The sequence below is a fragment of the Aotus nancymaae genome, unplaced genomic scaffold (genome assembly GCF_030222135.1).
Source record: "Aotus nancymaae isolate 86718 unplaced genomic scaffold, 86718_ANA_hifiasm-v0.15.2.pri h1tg000058l, whole genome shotgun sequence".
Taxonomy (NCBI): Eukaryota; Metazoa; Chordata; class Mammalia; order Primates; family Aotidae; genus Aotus; species Aotus nancymaae.
The window spans coordinates 12,418,988-12,439,983 of NW_026988472.1; the positions used below are offsets into that span (position 1 = coordinate 12,418,988).

The following is a 20,996-nucleotide window of genomic DNA, read 5'->3' on the forward strand; positions in this document are numbered from 1 at the left end:
GGGCATATCTGATCATAGTTAAAAATAGGAGGGAGCTTTACAGGCACCAATTTGTGGGTAAATGGAAGGAGACTGGAGGAAATTAGAGGCTGCAGGAGTGGCGTGAGTGGTCAGGGCTCTCAGAAATACCCAGCAAAGATGTATCTGGAAGGACAGAGTTGCTCCCTAAAAACTAACTGCTAAGACCATAAACCCTGATTGACAGGACATGAAAGGAGGAAGAAAGCTCAGACACTAAAGGAGAAGAAGGCCAGAAGCAGTGGATCTCAGAAAGTATTGAGAAGGTGGCCATACCCAGAGGCCATGGTTTTTTGGTTTTGTTTTGTTTTGTTTTGTTTTTGAGATGGAGTTTCGCTCTTGTTGCCCAGGCTGGAGTGCAACGGCATGATCTCAGCTCACTGCAACCTCTGCCTCCCGGATTCAAGTGATTATCGTGCCTCAGCCTCCCAAATAGCTGGAATTACAGGAATATACCACCACACCCAGCTAATTTTATATTTTTGGTAGAGATGGGGTTTCTCCATGTTGGTCAGGCTGGTCTGGAACTCCCGACCTCAGATGATCCACCCACCTCGGCCTCTCAAAGTGCTGGGATTACAGGTGTGAGCCACCATGCCCCGCCCAGAGGCCATGTTTTTAATAGTTTAACGTAAAACCCAGAAGAGGGAGCCCTGGAGCCATGAAACTAGGAGAGCTCTTCTGGGCCCACTCCTACCCCTTACACACCTCACTTAAATATGAGCAACAGAAATGGATTGAGGTTGAACTTCGTGCAAACATATTGTAAGAGAAAGGAGAGCTCTTCTGGGCCCACTCCTACCCCTTACACACCTCACTTAAATATGAGCAACAGAAATGGATTGAGGTTGAACTTCGTGCAAACATATTGTAAGAGAAATATGAGAACAAACCCTCTGAATAATAAAGCTACAGTTAATAGAGTCATACCAGAAGAAAAATAGGCCCCTAAAAGGTGAAACTTTATTAATATTCCAAAAGCAGCTAAAGGAAATTAAGAATATGATAGAAGTTATGAAAGAACTGCATGCATCAGGAATGGAAAATTCAGGCCGGGCACGGTGGCTCACGATTGTAATTCTAGCACTTTGGGAGGTCAAGGCAGGCAGATCACTTGAGGTCGGGAGTTCAAGACCAGCCTGGCCAACATAATGAAACCCCATCTCTGCTAAAAATACAAAAGATTAGCCAGGCATGATGGTGCGCACCTGTAATCCCAGCTACTCGGGAGGCTGAGAAAGGAGAATTGGTTGAACCCAGAGGCGGAGGTTGTAGTGAGCTGAGATTGCGCCATTGCACTCCAGCCTGGTTGACAGAGCAAGACTCCATCTCAAAAAAAAAAAAAAAAAAAATTCAGACATGAGGGAACTAAACAATAGGGCATTATGGGACAAAAGCCAACAGTAAGGAATGGAAGGGGAACCTATAGAGTAAAAAGATGTAAAAAGCACATTTTTTTAAAGTGGGCAAAACCAAACGATAGTGTCAGGGAATGTGCATTTGGGTGACTAAATTATAGGGAAAGGCAAGAAAATGATGACCATAAAATTTAGGTTAGTGGTTCCCTTTTAATGAAGGAAGAGGCTTCAGATTGGGATGGGACATATGGAGGACTGAGAAAGTTCCATTTCTTGAACTGGTCTGGGGGGTGGTTACAAGACTGGTTGGCTTATAATAGCTGACTAAACATTTGTTTGGCTTGGTTTCCTAATTGTATCAATTAGTAATGCCTTTGGCTGCAAAGAACAGACAAACCTGGCTAATCCCTGCTTAAACAAGTAGATATTTATCTTGGGTACCAGTACTGGGCTGATGTCACGGCTTCCACTGCAGTCAGGCATCCAGGCACTCAATCTTTCTGCTGCACTGCTCCGGGGTTTCAGTCACACATCAGTCGCCGCATGGAGGAAAGATGACTGCATTGGTGTCTGGCCTCTCTGCCCTCTTCCCAACAGGAAGAGGTGGTGCTTTCTGCAAGGGAAGCTGGGAAAGTGAGTGTTTAGTTTTTGCAGTCCTATGGTAGAAACCATCGAGAGAGGGTAGTTGGGTATGAGTGTTGAGAGAAAACACGGCTTGCGTTCATGTGTCTAGAGGGGTGGTTCTAAACCAGGGGCAATATAGCCCCCACCCCCACCCCCCGTCGTTATTATTTTAAGCAACACACACACACCATATTTCAAAGGCTTGGCACAAAGTTGGAATTTATAATATCTAATTAATCTTTTTTTTTGAAATGGGTTTTTGCTCTTGTTGCCCAGGCTGGAGTGCAATGGTGCAATCTTGGTGCACTGCAACCTCTGCCTCCCAGGTTCAAGTGATTCTCCAGCCTCAGCCTCCCAAGTTACTGGGATTACAGGTGTGTACCACCATGCCTGGCTAATTTTGTATTTTTAGTAGAGATGGGGTTTCACTGTGTTGGTCAGGCTGGGCTCAAACTCCTGACCTCAGGTGATCCACCTGCCTCGGCCTCCCAAAGTGCTAAGATTACAAGCGTGAGCCACTGTGCCCAGCCAAAATCTCATTAATCACTTTTGTAATAACTTTGTTATTTTAACATTGGCTCTATTGAGCCAGAGAAATCAAAGAGATTTCAACCCACAGGTGGAGCCAAATCACATTAATTGTCTTTATTTTTTGAAGTTCTATAACAGATACTTTCAAAGTGTGATGGGATCACAGTGGAAAGCGTAGTGTTTTGGTGCAGTGTCATTAGACTCAAACATCATCTCAAAGCTCCTTCAGATATGGAAGATTGCTGTTTTCATTTCTGCCACAGATAGGCAAGTCCATCTTTGACTCCCTTGCTGTCTCTTGAACCACCCAGTCCTACTCAAGATAGGAATTGCCTCTATAAATCTGTAATCAGTGGTTTAAGGTCAGAAACCAAAACTAATTTCTGTGCTTTCCGCTCACTTTTCAGTGACTGTGCTGGCAATATTTAATGAATTGCATGCAGACGTGGATCTTTACGCACTTCTCTTTGGAGAGAGCGTCCTAAATGATGCCGTTGCTATTGTACTGTCCTCGTAAGTAGCAATGTTTCTGCTGGGGAAGAGACATCACGGTTTCCTGTATGCTTTGGGCAAAATTCAGAGGCTCATCTTAAATGTGTTAAATATTGAATTGGGCATTTTTCTAAATGAGATTTATCAGCTTTGTGGATAAAATTGCATTGCTTTGTGTGCCCAGCAGCAGTCAGATGCTGATGCCAGCGTAACATGGTGGCTGCAGATTAAATTAAGTGAATTTACCCTGGGCAATGCTGGCTGCAGATTAATGAATTTACCCTGGCCAATGCTTGGCAAAATGTAGATACCTATGTTTGTCGATATTTTCAGGTACCGTGGTGTAAAACCAGTGCAGTCTTTAAAAAAAAAAACTCTCTCTTCTTTTTAAACTTCAGGTCTATTGTTGCCTACCAGCCAGCGGGACTGAACACTCACGCCTTTGATGCTGCTGCCTTTTTTAAGTCAGTTGGTATTTTTCTAGGTATATTTAGTGGCTCTTTTACCATGGGAGCTGTGACTGGTGTTGTGACTGCTCTAATATCCTTTTTGTAGTTTCGGCTCCCGCCTGGATATGTGTGTGTGGCATTATACTTTCAAAAAGAAAGTTCTCAGCTGTTCTTTCAAATCAGAATCTTACATTGACTGTTCACTGGGGTGTGATGGCTCCTGAAATATGTCACTTTGTTGAAGCGTGACGATTGGGTCTCTAGCTGAGAGCCTGAGAAAACGTTTAGGAATGCAACCTTAGACTTCACTCTGTCTTCACCTTTGCTTTTTCTCTCCGTTCCTTGTGATCCAATTGGAACATCAGTTTCAGAGGGGGCAAAAGAGCTGAGGAGCCAGGAGGAGGCTGGGAATCAGGGACTACTGGCTGGGAAGTATTTTAGTCCCAGCTAGCTACTGCCACCTGCTGTTCAGGGCCGCATGGTGTTACGTGGTGATAGCTAATTGATGGCCTTCCATAAGCAAAGAATGGCCCAGTATTTAGTTTAAACAAACTAAAAAACAAAGTGTGGATGCTGTCGGTCCATGCTGCCCATCCCACTACCTGCCCACCCAGCATCTGCCACCGCCATGGGAGTGCAGGTGGAAACCATCTCCCCAGGAGACGGGTGCACCTTCCTGAAGTGCAGCCAAACCTGCGTGGTGCACGACACTCGGATGCTTGAAGATGGAAAGAAATTTGATTCCTCCTGGGACAGAAACAAGCCCTTTAAGTTTATGCTAGGCAAGCAGGAGGTGATGCGAGGCTGGGAAGAAGGAGTTGCCCAGATGAGTGTGGGTCAGAGAGCCAAACTGACTGTATCTCCAGATTATGCCTACGGTGCCACTGGGCACCCAGGCATCATCCCACCATGTGCCACTCTCATCTTCGATGTGGAGCTTCTAAAACTGAAATGACAGGAATGGCCTCCTCCCTTAGTTCCCTGTTCTTGGATATGCCATGGAGGGATCTGGTGCCTCCAGATTCGTGTACATGAATCCATATGGAGCTTTTCCTGATGTTCCGCTCTGCTCTGTATAGACATCTGCCCTGACTGAATGTGTTCTGTCACTCAGCTTTGCTTCTGACCCATCCATTTCCTCTTCCCCTTTCCTTTCATATGTGTGTTTACCTAAACTATATGCCATGTAAACCTCAAGTTATTCATTTTATTTTGTTTTCATTTTGGGGTGAAGATTCAGTTTCAGTCTTTTGGATCTAGGTTTCCAATTAAGTACATGTTCAAGTGTAAACAGCACAAGTGATAGGTTAACTTTAAAATAGGAATTCGTGTTGGGGGGTTGCAAGAATATCTTAATTTTTTGGATGAAATTTTAATCTATTATATATTAAACATTCTTGCTGCTGTGCTGCAAAGCCATAACAGATTTGAGGCACGATTGAGGGCTAAATTATTCTCCAAGTTGAGAGATGTTCTTGGGTTAAATTAAAAGTCCTACCTAAAACTGAGGTGGGGATGGGGAGAGCCTTTGCCTCCACCAGTCCCACCCCACCCTCGCCTTAAACCTTCTGCCTTTGAAAGCAGATCATTTTCACTGCGATGTTGGGCACTACAGCTATCTGTCCCTGGGCCAGCAGGGACCTCTGAAGCCTTCTTTGTGCCTTATTTATTTTTTTTTCATCCTGTGGTTTTTCTAATGGACTTTCAGGAATTTGTAATCTCATAACATTCCAAACTCCACCACTTCCTAAATCTTAAGAACTTTAATTGACAGTTTAAATTGAAGGTGCTGTTTGTAGACTTAACACCTAATGAAAGCCCAGCCATCATGACAAATCCTTGAACATTCTCTTAAGAATGATGCTGGCCATTGCAGCTTCAGCATCTCCTGTTTTTCGATGCTTGGCTCCCTCTGCTGATCTCAAAGTTTCCTGGCTTTTCCTCCCTCAGCCCCTTCTCACCCCTTCGCTGTCCTGTGTAGTGATTTGGTGACAGAAATCATTGCTGCCCCCTCCCCACAGCACCACATATGAGTTTCAAGTTTTATTATTTGCAATAAAAGTGCTTTATGCCAGCTTTTCTCAAAAACAAAACAAAACAAAACAAAAAAAGTGTGGCAAGAGCAGGCACCCCCTCACAGGTGTGCTGAGTCCTGCATCATATCTCTTTGGTGGGCATTACTAATGTAATTTAAACCACATCATTCCAACATGTAATTGATATGGAAAAAAATAACATGATAAAAATAATTACTGAGATTTTATACATCCAATCTTTGTGCCAAGCCTTTGAAATATGGTGTATGTTCCACTGGCTCACGCCTGTACTCTCAGCACTTTGGGAGGCTGAGGTGGGCAGATCACCTGAAGTCAGGAGTTTGAGAACAGCTTGGCCAACATGGTGAAAACCTGTCTCTACTAAAAATACAAAAATTAGCTGGGTGTGGTGGCGCATGCCTGTAATCCCAGCTAATTGGGAGGCTGAGGCAGGAGAATCGCTTGAACCCAGGTAGCAGAGGTTACAGTGAGCTGAGACCACACCATTGCACTCCAGCTTGGGTGACAGAGCAAAACTCCATCTCAAAAAAAAAAAGAAAAAAAACATATATATATGGTGTGTTTGTTGCTCTTACCACACATCGCAATTTGGACTAGCCACATTATAACTCTTCAGTAGCCACATGTGGCCAGTGGTTACCACATTGGGTAGGGCAGATTTAAATTGCTTTCTTCACAAGGGCCCTTTTGATGCCCTGGAGATGTATATTGCTCAGTGAAATCCCTCATCAGATGCTTCTGTGGTGGCTCTGTGTTGAATGGCACTGTTATGAGAAGGATCTCTGGTCCCAAAAGATGACACCAGCACCTGTTAGCTGCCCCAGGAATTGTGCATTTCTTTCTTTCCCATGCCTTCATTAGGCACCTGTTGTGGACTCAGGCAGCCTCAGTGGTGCACAGGGATCAGGGTCTCACAGGCCTTGTCTTCACAACCCTGCTGCAGCCAACCCAGCAAGCCAGCCTGGCATCATGACCGTGCCTCTCAGAACCATGGGCATTCAAGGAACACGGAAAACCAGTTGCCGGTTTTTCTAGAAAACTGAATATTCTGAAAACAACCTTATTGAGATATAATTTATATACCATACAAGTCACCCATTTAAATTCAATGGCTTTTGGTTTATTACATGATTTTTTTGTTTTTTTGACTAAGTCTCGCTCTGTTGCCCAGGCTGGAGTGCAGTGGTGCAATCTCGGCTCACTGAAACCTCTGCCTCCCGGTTTCAAGTGATTCTCAGCTTCCTGAATAGCTGGGATTACAGATGTGTGTCACCACACCCAGCTAATTTTTGTATTATTAATAGAGACGGGGTCTCACTATGTTGGCCAGACTAGTCTCCAACTCCTGACCTCAGATGATCCACCCACCTCGGCCTCCCAAAGTGCTAGGATTACAGGTGTGAGCCACTGGGCCTGGCCTACATGATTAATTTTTTTAAGTTATGGTAAAACATATCTAACAAGATTTGTCATTTAACCATTATTAAGTACACAATTCTGGGGGCATTAAGTACATTCAGTGTCATGTAGCCATTCCCCTGTCTACTTTCAGAACTTTTTCATCATCCCAAACAGCAGCTCTGTACCCATTAAACAATATCTCCCGGTTTCTTCCTCCTTCTAGCCCTTACAAAACTTGTGTTCCACTGGAAAGGTAAATTTTTGTTACTTAAGAGATCTCCAGCAGCTTTAGAGCCTCAAAAAAAAAAAAAAAAAAAAAAGGTTGAAGGGAAAGGCTAGCCCTTTGGGGAGGGCTCCTGGGCTAGTAGAGTGTGTGGTTCTTGGTGGCTGTGATACATGTACCTGGAGACAGGGTCCTTGACAGAATGCCAACGTGACCAAGTTTACCAAACTGCACTGCTTCCCACTGCTGGAGACAGCACTCTTCTTCCTCATGTCCTGGAGCACATTTCTCTTGGCAGAAGCCTGCGGATTTACGGGTAGGTTTTCTCTACTCTTGGACCACCCTTGCCCTCACTGCAGTGGGGGCTATGGGAGCTTGAAGGAAGGGAAGAATTTTTAGATAGCAGCTGCATGGCGTTTAACTATTCAGCACGTGTCCATATGGAGGATTGCTGAGCAAGGCTAGTGTTCTGCCTTAAACGGATTGTGAGACTTTCCAAAAAGCTACAGATTTTTTAAAATTTTATTTTTTTGGAGGCAGGGTCTTGCTGTGCCACCCAGGCTGGAGTGCAGCAGCACAGTCATAGCTCACTGTAACCTCAAACTCCTAGGCTCAAGGGATCTTCCCCCTTCACCTTCCCAAGTACCTGGGACCACAGGCACATATCATACCCAGCTAACTTCTTTATTTTTTTAGAGATGGTGTTTGCTATGTTGTCCAGGCTAGTGTCAAACTCCTGGCCTTAAGTGATCCTCTTACCTCAGCCTCCCAAAGCACTGGGATTACAGGCATGAGCCACCATGCCCAGCCTGAAAAACTAGATTTTAATGATAAAGTTGATCATTCCAAATTCAGTTATGTTTTTGAGTACACATTCTAACTATAAATAGATGTTAAGGTGCAAAGAATCTATTAATATCTTATTTGTATATTTCCCTTGATTGCTATGTTATTTTACAAACAGTAGCAATAACAAGCACAATATATGTGTCCTTTAAAAGGTGATTTTTGTGCCATGCGTGGTGGCTTACACCTGTAATCCCAGCACTTTGGGAGGCCAAGGTGGTCAGATCACCTGAGGTTGGGAATTCGTGACCAGCCTGACCAACATGGAGAAACCCTGTCTCTACTAAAAACACAAAATTAGCCAGGCGTGGTGGCACATGCCTGTAATCTCATCTACTCGGGAGGCTGAGGCAGGAGAATCTCTCGAACCCAGGAGGCGGAGGTTGCGGTCAGTCGAGATCACGCCATTGCACTCCAGCCTGGGCAATAAGAGCAAAACTTCGTCTCAAAAAAAAAGTGATTTTGCATCTGCTCAGATGAATGTGAAAACGGTTTTTAATTGTTGTGTCTCTGGGCTCTTTAATCATTGTTTTTTGGTATCACGTTTTTATGGTGTCGGTTTCATATAGTATTAGTGTGGTGAAACATGGTTTTGCTTTCTCATATTCTCTCATTTTAAAAAAATGAATTTTTCCATTAGAAGATTCAAGTACAATTGCTGTACATAATCCAGGTACTTAGGATGTACTTTTATCACCCTTTCAAAATACTGTAGCAAATCTTTATATGTAGCATTGCAAAATGCCCCACTTCCTTAAAATTTAACAGTTATCCATAAATGTGTAGGCAAAGTCCCAGATGTGTCAGTTGTCTCGCACAACAAAATGGTTACCATTCACCAGAAATACAGAAGATCAGGGCTTGGATAAATGGAGTAGTACTCTTGATCTATTTTGTCTGAAGCCCTAGACTGTGTAAAAATATAAACCAGGCACGGTGGCACATACCTGTATAATCCCAGCACTTTGGGTCCAAGGCAGGCGGAACCCTGGAGCTCAGGAGTTTGATACCAGCCTGGGCAAGATGGTGAAACCCCGTCTCTACAAGAAAATACAAAAATTAGCTGGGTGTGGTGGCGTGCACCCTTAGTTCCAGCTACTCGGGAGGCTACGGTGGGAGGATCACTTGAGCCTTGGAGATAGAGGCTGCAGTGAGGCGAGATCATGCCACTGTCGTCCACTGAGGGATATATAATATATAATCCACTGTGGGATTATATACATATATATTTTTTGAGACAGAGCGAGACCCCTGTGTCAAAAAATATATATGAATATGAAGTATTAGTTTGAAATTCAGTTCATTCATTCTAAAAATGGGGAAGAATATGACAAAAATTTGGGTGGGCCCTCACAGTCTCTTTGAGGGAATGAATGCTATATGCCAACTACCAGATGGTAGTTGGAGGAGTTTAGAGGAGACAAGAAATATCCTTAAAACTGGAACAAAAGAGGGATGTTGAGGTACTTGGCTTTGAAGGAAAGCAGGGTTGGGAGACCGAAAGGTTGATATGAGAGGTAAGGGGTTGTAGGAATGTTCTATAATAGGAAACTTTTTTTTTTTTGATGAAAGATTGCCCTCTGTCACCCAGGCTGGAGTGCAGAGGTGTGATCATGGCTCACTGCAGCCTCGACCTCCCAGGCTCAAGCAATCCTCTCACCTCAGCTCTCCCGAGTAACTGGGACCACAGGCCCACGCCACCACATCTGGCTAATGTTTTGTATTTTTGGTAGAGATGGGGTTTTATCATGTTGCCCAGGCTGATCTCAAATTTCTGGGCTCAAGCAATCTGTCCGACTTGGCCTCCTGCAGTGCTGGGATTACAGGTGTGAGCCACTGCACCCGGCCCAGTAATAGGAAAGTTTCAAAAATATTCAGGAAGTTGGATATTCTAGGCTTGCCTACCTTAACTTTTTGTTCCAGCAGGGTTTTTCTCCCTGCCTCTTTTTTTTCCTTTGATTTTTTTGGGGGGTGTTTTAACAGGTGTTGTAGCTGTCCTTTTCTGTGGAATCACACAAGCTCATTACACCTACAACAATCTGTCGGTGGAATCAAGAAGTCGAACCAAGCAGGTAAGAGAGAGTCTTGGTACTCATGTGTTGCCTGCTAACACAGGGAAGGAGGAACTGCAGGATTTACAGCTTCCTTTTCCTTTCTCTGTGCAGCTCTTTGAGGTGTTACATTTCTTGGCAGAGAACTTTATCTTCTCCTACATGGGCCTCGCGTTGTTTACCTTCCAGAAGCACGTTTTCAGCCCCATTTTCATCATTGGAGCTTTTGTATCCTTTTCTTGTTCCACCATTTTCTACACACAGAGACGACCGCTGTTGGAGAAGCTATAGTAATAATAGTCATAATAATAATATAAAATAACAATAATATAATAATATAAACGATCATAAAATAGTAATTGCTATTTCTGTTTTGGACAGGTGACTAAGTCTGTGCTAGTTCACAGGATTTTTATGATTAAAAAAAAAAGAAGGCTTAAGTGGCATTTCGTAACGCTAAATGCATTTGACTTAAAGGGCTGCATGTATTCCAAGATCATCCTTTCTGCCTTTTCTGTGTAAGATGACCTTTCTGTTAAACTGGTGCTCAGCAGGTGATAGTTTGTTTTGTAAAATGCCCTTTTGGTGAATCTAAAAGTCAGCAACCATGTCAGTCCCCAGTGTTATTTCTGACAATTCATTGCTGCATGAATTCCAATCCAGGAGGTTCCCTGATTTGGACGACCCAAAGGTTCTGTTTCTCTTGCTCCAGACTACATCCACGGCATTGGCAGCCCTTCCTCACACTGCCCGGGGATGCTTGCAGGCAGTGCCCCTACTTTTTGTCAAGCTGCCCTGCTGCTGCATGCAGATCATGGTGGAAAAGACTCTTCCCCACCCCCACCAAAAAGAGGAAAAGGAAAAAGAAAAATGAGGGGAAGAAAATATATAATAGAAAAATACTTGTTTCCTTGGTCTGGGCCCGTTGTAAATGCAGTTTCTGGAAAAGAGATATAGTTTGGGGGATTGGCTTCTCTCATGTGCCTAGCAGTGGATGGACAGCTGAGGGTTTTGCTCACTTGGCCTCAGATACTGTTTTTATTAAAGCAAACTTTTCTGGGGCTTGATTTCAAGGTACTGAGCATAGTCCCCTATTGCTAGACATTCCCATTTGCCTTTTTTGAGGTCTCATGATTATCCTTAGGTTTTGGAATGCTGGCAAAAAAGGAGTGTTTTTCTCTTCTGGGCTTAATTTATTGTCCATGAATGACCAACCCTCACCAAGCTGCTGGACAGTGACACTGGCCTAATGTAATGCTGGAATCCTTCTCGTGAGAGCCTCCTATGCTTAAACTGGTGGCTCATTTCTTGGATTTCCATGCTTACCAGACTAATTGCTAAAATTCTGTAAAATCAGTGTTTTTATTCTGTTTTGAAAAAGACCTTGCATGTTGTTTTGATTTGTATTCCTAGCATGACACCCTGTGAGAGATAGGGGGAGCACAGCCCTGTTTACAGATGAGGGCCTGGCGGAGGCCAAGCCGGGTCCTCTGCAGATCCTAACTGCTGCTTACCACTTAAGGACTTTTGCTTTTCTTCTGGGATAGAATGTGCTTTATAAGCACTACCTGGTTCCTTCTGCTTAAAACAAAACAGAAAGAAAACGGAAGAAAAACAGGCAATGCTTTACCCTGCAGGAGACAGAGAGGATAGTTCCGCCCTCGCTTCTGTCTGAAACAGCTGCAGTTCCTGCAGCTGGTGTTTTGCCAAAACGGAAGCTCCCTGTTCCTCTGGCTCCCACAGGGGTTCCCTTCTTTGACCAGGGGAGTGTGCAGCTCTCTCAGTTGCACTATTCTAAACTCAGCAAATGACAAAGGACCAGTTTCCCTGAATTCTTTGGTTTCCACAGTAGAGTTCCTTTTCCCACACTTTCTTACATCTCCAAAAGACATTTTAGCTACTTAGGTAGAGAAACATCTCCCTGCGTTCATTCTTGTGAGTGATCTGAATGTCTTTTAGTGTTATAAATATTTTAACTTTCCCCACCTTTTATTTGCAGGCTCTTCCTAGCCATTAAAGTATCTGATGTTTACTTGCCAATGAAGCCTGCGAGCACTTATCCAGCAAACTTTTTCTTTATAGTTTGACTACAGGATTAGCAATTTTTCCTTCTAGTGCTTTTTTCTTTTAGTAGAGACCAACACACACTGTTTACTTCTCTCAACTGCCCCCTCGTGCCATGGTACTTTAGCTTATTTCTGGGCTCTGTTTTAGATAGATTTAGATAGATAGATAGATAGATGCCAGTTGAATTAAATCAAAAAGTTACAACAGTGTGTATAACAAGCTAGAAATGATCTCTATAAATCAGGAGGTGGGGAAGGTTGGCCAAATGAGTCCCATTTTGTTGCTGAGAAACTTGCCTAAAGGGAAACTAGACAGCCGGACTTCTTTGCACAGTTCTCTGGACTATAATGAGGTGTCACGGCATTCCTAAAATGCTCAGCCAGAGGTTGTGGGGAATGCCATTCTGGAAACTGTTGGACCCTTAACCTCCACCTTGTGGTCAGGTTGCCATCTTCCTGGGCAGAGCTGCACACATCTACCCGCTTTCCTTCTTCCTCAACTTGGGCAGAAGGCATAAGATTGGCTGGAATTTTCAACACATGATGATGTTTTCAGGTAAAAAGGCGTAAGTGAAAAGAAAGTGAGTTTTATTCAGCAGGTAACAAAAATATGATTAAAATACAATCGATAAGGTTCATAAAAAGACAAACATTCAAGTTTCTGGTCCATTTGTATCCCCTGCAGTGCGGAATAGACAGATGTACATGTTCAATTGAGTTAGTGTTGATTTTACAAACCATACTACCAAATATGAACGTTCTCCCCTAAAATATTTGCATTTCTATTTCATCACTACCACTCAAGGGACCTGGAGATATAGTATTTAAAGTGCTTGATTGTTTTCTAGTAGATCTTCATAATCCTTAAGCTTCCCAAAGGGCACCAGATCTAGAATTAGAAGGAAAAGAGCTCCTGATGAGAAAGAACACTGGCCAAGTCACTCAACACCTCCCAGCTGCAGTATCCTCTCTTGTAAAACGATGAAATTGAACTAATTAGCTGAGGTCCCCCAGCTCTAACTTGGTGTGGAGCAAAAAGAAATAAAATACACTCATGTAAGCAAGAGGAACCCAACACTGGGATTTAACAGCTGTGATCATCCTGCTTAATTGACACTGTCTCCCACATGCCCCCCTTTCCCTGTAAAGCTAAGTCTGGAGAAGCCACTGAGGGGACAGAGGACAATAAAGAAAGCTGTGGAAGTAGAGAAAGGAGAGAACAACTGGCATGAGTGGATGATGCAGTGAGGGTGGTAAGCGTCAGCTTTAGATAAACGAGACCCAAGTTAGAGCCAAGTTAGAGCATTTCTGCAGAACAGAGCGGAGAAGTTAGTTACAAAAGGCTACTGTTACCCTTTTTTTTTTTTTTTTTTTTTTTTTTAGACAGAGTCTTGCTCTGTCACCAGGCTGGAGTGCAGTGGCGTGACCTCAGCTCACTGCAACCTCCGCCTCCCAGGTTCAAGTGATTTTCCTGCCTCAGCCTCCTGAGTAGCTGGGACTACAGGTGCCTGCCACCACACCCAGCTAATTTTTGTATTTTTAGTAGAGATGGGGTTTCACCATGTTGGCCAAGATGATCTCGATCTCTTGACCTCGTGATCTGCCCGCCTCAGCCTCCCAAAGTGCTGGGATTACAGGCGTGAGCCACCATGCCCAGCCAAGGCTACTGTGACCCTTAAAGGTACCTCTGTCCTTTTAAGACAGAGAGTGAGTTGCAGCTACCTTTACTGCCACACAGTGGTTCTTGGGGGCCTCACAGAGTCGTACTGAGATCAAACCAACAGGCACTGCTCAGTAAAGCAGTCATTTTGTCTCCTGCTAGCTTGCCTCTGAACTTAGATACAGGTATGCTCCTCTAAGATGATTTCCTTTCACTCTGACAAACACTTGTTGAGCATCCTCTTTTCATAAGCCACAACTCTAGGTTGTGGAGGATGCAAAGACCAGCCTCCTTCATAGAGCTCACAGTCTGCTGCAGGGAGGCAGGTATACAAAGAGTTAATTTTCTTCCAGGAGAGGTTGGTGAATTGCACAAAAGAGGTTTGAAAGAAATGTGGACAAGAAGAGAATGGCTCAGAGCCATCTTTGCAAAGGGAGTGGCCTTTGAGCCAGATTTGGAAGAATGGAACTTCAGGAGGCAGCAGTTCGGGAAGGCAGAAAAGCATTGGCATGCCTGGCTCATTCAGGGAAGGGCAGCAGTCTGGTTTAAATGTCAGATACATGGAGTAATGCAGAAAGAAGGTGAAATTGACCAGCACTGCCACCTACAAGCTGTCGATCTGGCACGGCGAGAGTGCCTGGAACCTGGAGAACTGCTTCAGCGGCTGGTACCTCACTACCCTGAGCCTGGGGACCACAAGGAGGCAAGTGCAGGGGACAGGCGCTGCAAGATGCTGGCTCTAAGTTCGACATTTGCTTCATCTCAGTGCTGAAGAGAGCAATCCGGATGCTCTGGATAGTGCTGGATGCCACTGACCTGATGTGGCTGCCTGCAGTGAGGACTTGGCACCTTAATGAGTGGCACTCTGGGGATCTGACTGACCTCCATAAAGCAGAAACTGCTACCAAGCATAGTAAAGATCTGGAGGCATTCCTGTGATGGCCCACCACCTCCCATGGAGCCCAGTCATCCCTCCTACAGCAGCATCAGTAAAGATCGCAGACATGTAGACCTCACTGAAGATCAGCTACCCTCTTGTGAGAGTCTAAAGGACACGTCTGCCAGAGCTCTACCCCTTTGGAATGAAGAAATAGTTCCCCAGATCAAGGAGGGGAAATAGGTACTGATTACAGCTCATGGCAACAGCCTCCCTGGCATTGTCAAGCATCTGGAAGGTCTCTGCAGAGGAGGACCTGCCAGCCGCTATTCCCATTGTCTATGAATTGGACAAGAACTCGAAGCCCATCAGATGCATGCAGTTCCTGGAGGATGAAGAGACCGTGCGTAAAGCCATGGAAGCTGTGGCTGCCCATTAGGCAGATAAGCTTCTATGTGCATATTAGGAGTATGCCAGTGGACAAGAGAAAGATGAGTTGGAGCTAACCCTGTCATCTAGGTCAACTTAAATATGCTTCTGCACTAAAAGGCTGAGACATACACAGTGCTGTTTAATGATATCTCCAATAAAAATATTTTATGCTGGGAGAAATCTGCCTATCAAAAGGAACTCATTCATCAAGGCTATGAAATACCTGAGGTTTCACTTTAATATTTCTTACTGTGCTTACCTAATGAAACAGAAAAATGTATTATATGTGGTCTCTCTCTGATGCCCAAGTTTTCTTCTTTGAGTCAACATCCCTTGAGAGTCTTAAATGTTGACCAGTGACATAGCTGGCTGTCTGTAGGGTGACCTAGATATATATAAATATTTCACTAGGACAGATTAGTAGAAAACATCAACTTTGTGTTCAATATAACTTTTATTGATGTCACTCTTCTTTAGTGAATTGTAGTGAAGCACTCAGATTACATATATTAATAATTGTGAAATTGGGAAAGTAGAAAAATGTACGAACAGATGAGTAGGTCTAACGTTTTATTCTCTCGCATGTTATGCACACAATCTTGCCCATGGTGAATAAAAATTCATACTAGATACGTACAAAAGAGTATAGATTTGGCCTTTTTTTTTTTTTTTTTTTTTTTTTGAGACACAGTCTCGCTCTGTCCTCCAGGCTGGAGTGCAGTGGCACCATGCCAGCTCACTGCAACCTCTGCCTCCAGGATGCAAGTGATTCTCCCACCTCAGCCTCCCAAGTAGCAGGGGACTACAGGCACATGCCATCATGCCCGGCTAATTTTTGGTAGAGATGGGATTTCACCATGTTGACCAGGCTGGTCTCGAACTCCTGACCTCAGGTGATCCACCCACCTCAGCCTCCCAAAATGCTGGGATTATAGATGTGAGCCACCACACCCAGCCAGATTCAGTCTTTACTATAAAATAAATTATGAGCATGATATGGAAAAGAAACAAAAGAGCTTAGAAAGATGAACTCCAAAACATTAAACTGATAGTGTTTCTCTTAAAATCCATTAATGCAGATCAGGGATCAGCAAACTACGACCCCTGGGCCAAATCTGGCCACTGCTTGTCTTTACATAGCCCACAAGCTAAGAATGCCTTATACAGATGAATATTTACACTCTATTTGATGATAGAGAACACTGACTTTGAAAGAGCAATTAAGCAAAGTATCCCCTCCAAAAAGAATTTCCCTCTTTTCATTACAACAAAGTGGCCTCAATTATTATTATTGACTTTTGATAGTAAAAATTTGTGGAAATGTTCGTCTCTAAGACCTAAGTACGCACATAATATTCTTGATTTTGCCTCTTGGCCCACAAAACCTAGAATCTTTAATATCTGGCCGGTTATAGAAAGAGTTCCCCACCCCTGACATAAATTGGGTTATATTTTCACTTCTCTGTGTGGCTTCCCCTTTTGCTAAGGAAATGTTGAACTATTTTTCACAAATTTGACATACTAGTACCTAGCTCGTTTTTTTTTTTTTTTTTCCACATTGACTGTGTAGTGCTTGGGTTTTGTTGGGATCACAATTTTAGCTTATATTATTACTTATTTATATTTATTTTTACTTCATGCTACTAGCAAGAGAATCATTTAAGTAATAAGAGTGTTATTATTCTAAAAACCGTGCTGTACAAAGCAGTGCAATGCTTTTCTCATTGTATTGGGGAGTTTTGCAAAAGACAACATCGAATAAAAGAAAATTGTGCCTTTAAGGTCCTCCTTTCTGAATAAAACAAATTGGCCCCTGAAGCATAAATGAATCGAGTTTATTGGCTCCAAAGGGCAGCAGTGGATTTTGAGACAATATTGTCATTTAATCCTTATAAGCAGATCTTCCTCTTTGGTCCCCGCAGGCCTCAGGGGAGCAATGGCATTTGCGTTGGCCATCCGTGACACGGCATCCTATGCTCGCCAGATGATGTTCACGACCACCCTTCTCATCGTGTTCTTCACTGTCTGGATCATTGGAGGAGGCACGACACCCATGTTGTCATGGCTTAACATCAGGTTGGTTTGGAACCAAGGCTAATTCTGTCTGAGTATGTCAGCTGTCACTGTTCTTGAGAATGTTCAATACCCTGTGCACGATATGCTGCGGCTTTAGTTCATGGAAGCCTTTTACAGTCTTTTGTTCGTGAGGGGGGATTAACAATTTTTTTAAAAACAATAAGTAAAAGTTTAGAGTATGGGGTTTTCCAGGAGAAAAAAATGTAGCCATTAAAATTGTTGTCAGTACAAACATACAAAGAATGAGAAGTGCCTGGATCTTGCTAGAACAGTGACATTAGAGCAAGAATTTAAAAAGTCTTAAAGCTGTGGGAGAGAAAATAGACCAAGAGCCCCTGGCAGAGTCCAGTATTTCATGTTCCTTTGAAGTGAAATCCAGAGCCTGAAGAATAAGTTCACCAGCCAGAAATAGAGGCAATTAAAGTTTCATTTTAGCTTTATTTTAGCATGAAACTGTATGCTGTCTCTTCTTGCTTGAGTGCACAGAAGAGGTAACATTTCCTGTGTAACCCTCATCTGTTGCAGTTTCATGGACATCCTCTGCCCGTGGCTTCATAGCTGTGTCAGGACAGAGGAGCACTGATACGTGTTTGACTTTTTCAAGAGCATTTGAATTCCAAATTGTGTTTGTGAGCTCCAGCATCTTATGGTAAAGAGGTCATTGGAAACAGGGTTCAAGAGACCCACAGCCCAATGCTGGCTTGGATTGAAAACAAGCCCTGCATGTCTTTGGGCCTCAGTTTTCCTCTGCGTTAAGTGAGGATGCTCTGCCAAGTGATCTCAAGGGCACTTCAGCTCTAAGTGTTGTGCTGCACATCACTGGATGTGCTCTGGCCACCTGCCACAATTTCAGGTCTGCAGAGAGTGACCATGTTCTAGAACAAGAAGACACTTGGGTAGTGCAAAGGTGTGAAGAAAAATTCTCTGAAAAGCCACAAGGTGGCAATGGTTTTTCTTTGTCTGCTGCCTTTTTTTAGTTTGTATTCTCTTATCGAGATTGTAGAATGCCTGAGACAGCTGCAGGGCGTACATAGCTTGGAGGAGAGAAAATGAACAGAGATATCCCAGTCATCCTTGGAGTTGGGGGAAAAAACTATAATTTGAGAGAATCATCTCCTGTATCTGGGGTTTTTGTGTCAATGTTAGGTGGAGATTCCTGGGCTGCCACTTCTATTGCCAGCCACTGCCACTTCCACTGACAACTTCACCATTTCTGGGCTAGTGTATCTGCCTAAGATCCAGGTGGGTCTGCAGAACTAATATGGGGTTTATCAGTGTTAGTCATAATGATAAGTAACACTTATGTGGCAGGCATTGTTCAAGATACCATGCATATATTAAGGTAATTCTCATAACATTCTTATAAGGGAGATAGGACTATCATCTCCATTTTAGAGTTGGAGAAACTGAGGCACAAAGCAGTAACTTGCCCAAGGTCACAGAGCTTTAAGTGGACGAGCTAAGATTTGAACCTAGGCACTCATACCACAGAGTCCACACTCTTAACCACTGTGCTATACTGCCTGTAAGAAGAGTTATAAAATTTGGGAAGGTTAGAATTTCAATTTCCTGGCATGAATCTCAAGGGTTGGATTAAGGAAAAGAATCCATCTTTGAGAATATAAACGTGAAGAAAATTTAGTCTCTTACCTTAAGACGTAAGATGGTACTATCTTTGTTCTATGTAGCAGAATTAGGGCAAGAAAAAACATTTACCCTGCACACAGTTGAGAATCTTCGCGTTTGGTGACCTCTGAGATTACTTCCTGCTCCTGTTTGTCTGGTCACCTAGTAGATGCTCTGGATGCTCAGAGCCTCATAAATCATGTTTGTTTTTCATGGTATTTTATAAATCCTTTTCTCCCCCTCCCTCCAACATATAAGGGACCAAATAATTTTCCATTGAGAGTAGAGAGTTGACTTTTGACATTTTGTTCTTGTAACTGCCTTGGAGATCCACGTAGGTGCTGCTTAATAAGTGGCTCCAGCCAAACTCTGGATGTACCAGAGTTTGTTTAACCATTTACCCCTTGAAGGACGTTTGGATAGTTTCAAGTTTTTGGGCTATTATAAATAAAGCCACTGTGAATATTCCTGTATAGATTTTTGTATGGGCATAAGCTTTCACCTCTCCAAGACAGATGCCCAGGAGTGTGCCTTCTGGGTTGGATAGTAAACATGTGTTTAGTTTTATAAGAAACTGCCAACTGTTTTCCAGAGTGGCTGTACCATTGTGCATTTCCACCAGCAGTGTATGAGCGATCCAGTTCCTCAGCATCCTCCCCAGCATTTGGTATTGTCAGTGTTTTTCATTTCAGCTGTTCCAATAGATATGTGGGAATATCTCATTGTGGTCTTAATTTGCATTTCTCTCATAGATAATGATGTTGAACATCACTTCATATGTTTATTTACCATTCATATGTCTTCTTTGGTGAAATATCCGTTCAAGTCTTTTGTCTATTTTTAAATTGGATTGTTTGTTTCTTTGTTGAATTTTTAGAGTTCTTTATTCTAGACTGTAGTCTTTTGTCAGATACATGGTTTGCAAATATTTTTTCCCAGTGTGTAACTTTTCTTTTAATTCTTTTAAAAGCGTCTTTCATAGAGCAGAGGTTTTAATTCTGATGAAGTATAATTTATCATTTTTTTTCTTTTATGGGTCATGCATTTGGTATCATGTCTAAGGACTCCAACAAGCCTTAGATCCTGAAGATTTTCTTCTGCATTATCTTCTAAAAGCTTTTTAGTTTTACACTGTACATTTAAGTCTATAATCCATTTTGAGATAATTTTTGTATAAGATGTGAGGTATAGGTTGAGGTTTTATTTGCCAGTGGCTATCCAGTTGTTCTAGTACAATATGTTAAAAAGACTATCCTTACTCTGTTGAATTATTTTTGCTCCTTCGTCAAAAATCAGTTGTCTGTATGCACAGGGGTCTCTTTCTGCACTTCTCTATTGGTTTATGTGTATATCCTTCCAAGACCATACTGTCTTGATAACTATATACAGTAAACCTTAGCATCAGTTAGAGCATTCCTCCCACTTTATTGTGGCTATTCCAGTTCCTTTCCATATAAATTTTAGAATAAATTTGTCTACATGTATAAAAAATCTTGCTGGGTCCTTCGTAGAAATTGTTAAAGCTTTACACCAATTTTTTGGGAGATTGACATCTTTATTATGTTAAATCTTCCAATCCATGAACATGATGTATTTCTCCATTTATTTACACCTTCTTTGATTTCTTTTATTTGATTTTTGCAGTTTTCAACATATAAGGCCTATACATGTTTTGTTGGAACTTGCATCCTGTCACCTTACTGCTGAATTCACTTATTAGTTCTTTAGTTCTGAAAGGGTTTTGGTCCTTCTTTTTCTTTTCTTTTTTTTTTTTTTTGGTAGATTCTTTGGAATTCTACATAGACCATACAGACCATCATGTTATTTGTAAATTGCAACCGTTTGTTTTCTTCCTTTTCAACCAGTGTGCCTTTGTTTCCTTTTCTTACCTTATTGCTCTGGTTAGGATTTTCACTACTATGTAGAATAACAGTGGTATAAATGGACATCCTCACCTTGTTTCTGATCTTAAGAGGAAAGCATTCAGTCTTTCACTATTAAGCATATTAGCTATAGGGTTTTGTAGACGTTCATCACTAAGTTGAGGAAGTTCCTATCTATTGCTAGTTTTTTAAGAATTTTGTTTCATTAACAGGTATTGAATTTTGTCAAATATTTTTTTCTGTATCAATTGAGATGATCGTATGATTTCTCTTGTTTAGCCTATTATATAGTGAGTTATATTGATTGCTTTTCAAATATTGAACCA

At 42.5% G+C, this 20,996-nt stretch overlaps 2 protein-coding genes and 1 pseudogene across 3 annotated transcripts in view; all 3 read left to right on the forward strand.

The window, feature by feature from the left end:
- The window catches only part of SLC9A7 (solute carrier family 9 member A7), a 143,561-nt gene that overhangs the window by 92,500 nt on the left and 30,065 nt on the right, over positions 1 to 20,996 (forward strand). The window contains exons 6-12 of the mRNA XM_012448195.3: positions 2,939 to 3,044; positions 3,422 to 3,563; positions 7,364 to 7,469; positions 9,983 to 10,071; positions 10,165 to 10,278; positions 12,561 to 12,672; positions 17,008 to 17,161. Of these exons, the coding sequence (XP_012303618.2) occupies positions 2,939 to 3,044; positions 3,422 to 3,563; positions 7,364 to 7,469; positions 9,983 to 10,071; positions 10,165 to 10,278; positions 12,561 to 12,672; positions 17,008 to 17,161 (823 nt within the window). The remainder of the gene's footprint in view (positions 1 to 2,938; positions 3,045 to 3,421; positions 3,564 to 7,363; positions 7,470 to 9,982; positions 10,072 to 10,164; positions 10,279 to 12,560; positions 12,673 to 17,007; positions 17,162 to 20,996) is intronic.
- LOC105714260 (peptidyl-prolyl cis-trans isomerase FKBP1A-like) lies at positions 4,101 to 4,589 on the forward strand. Of its 2 annotated transcripts, XM_012448199.2 has the most exons (2): positions 4,101 to 4,189; positions 4,291 to 4,589. In XM_012448199.2, exons 1-2 carry the CDS (start codon positions 4,101 to 4,103, stop codon positions 4,505 to 4,507), a joined length of 306 nt encoding a protein of 101 aa, XP_012303622.2. In that variant the 3' UTR covers positions 4,508 to 4,589. The 2 variants fall into 2 exon arrangements, with proteins under 2 accessions (XP_012303622.2, XP_012303621.1); XM_012448198.2 differs by having other exon boundaries at positions 4,101 to 4,427.
- LOC105714262 (phosphoglycerate mutase 1-like) lies at positions 13,356 to 15,092 on the forward strand (annotated as a pseudogene).

Excerpts from the sequence above, each read along its gene's own strand:
- LOC105714260 (XM_012448198.2), top strand. The coding sequence starts at position 4,101 with ATGGGAGTGCAGGTGGAAACCATCTCCCCAGGAGACGGGTGCACCTTC.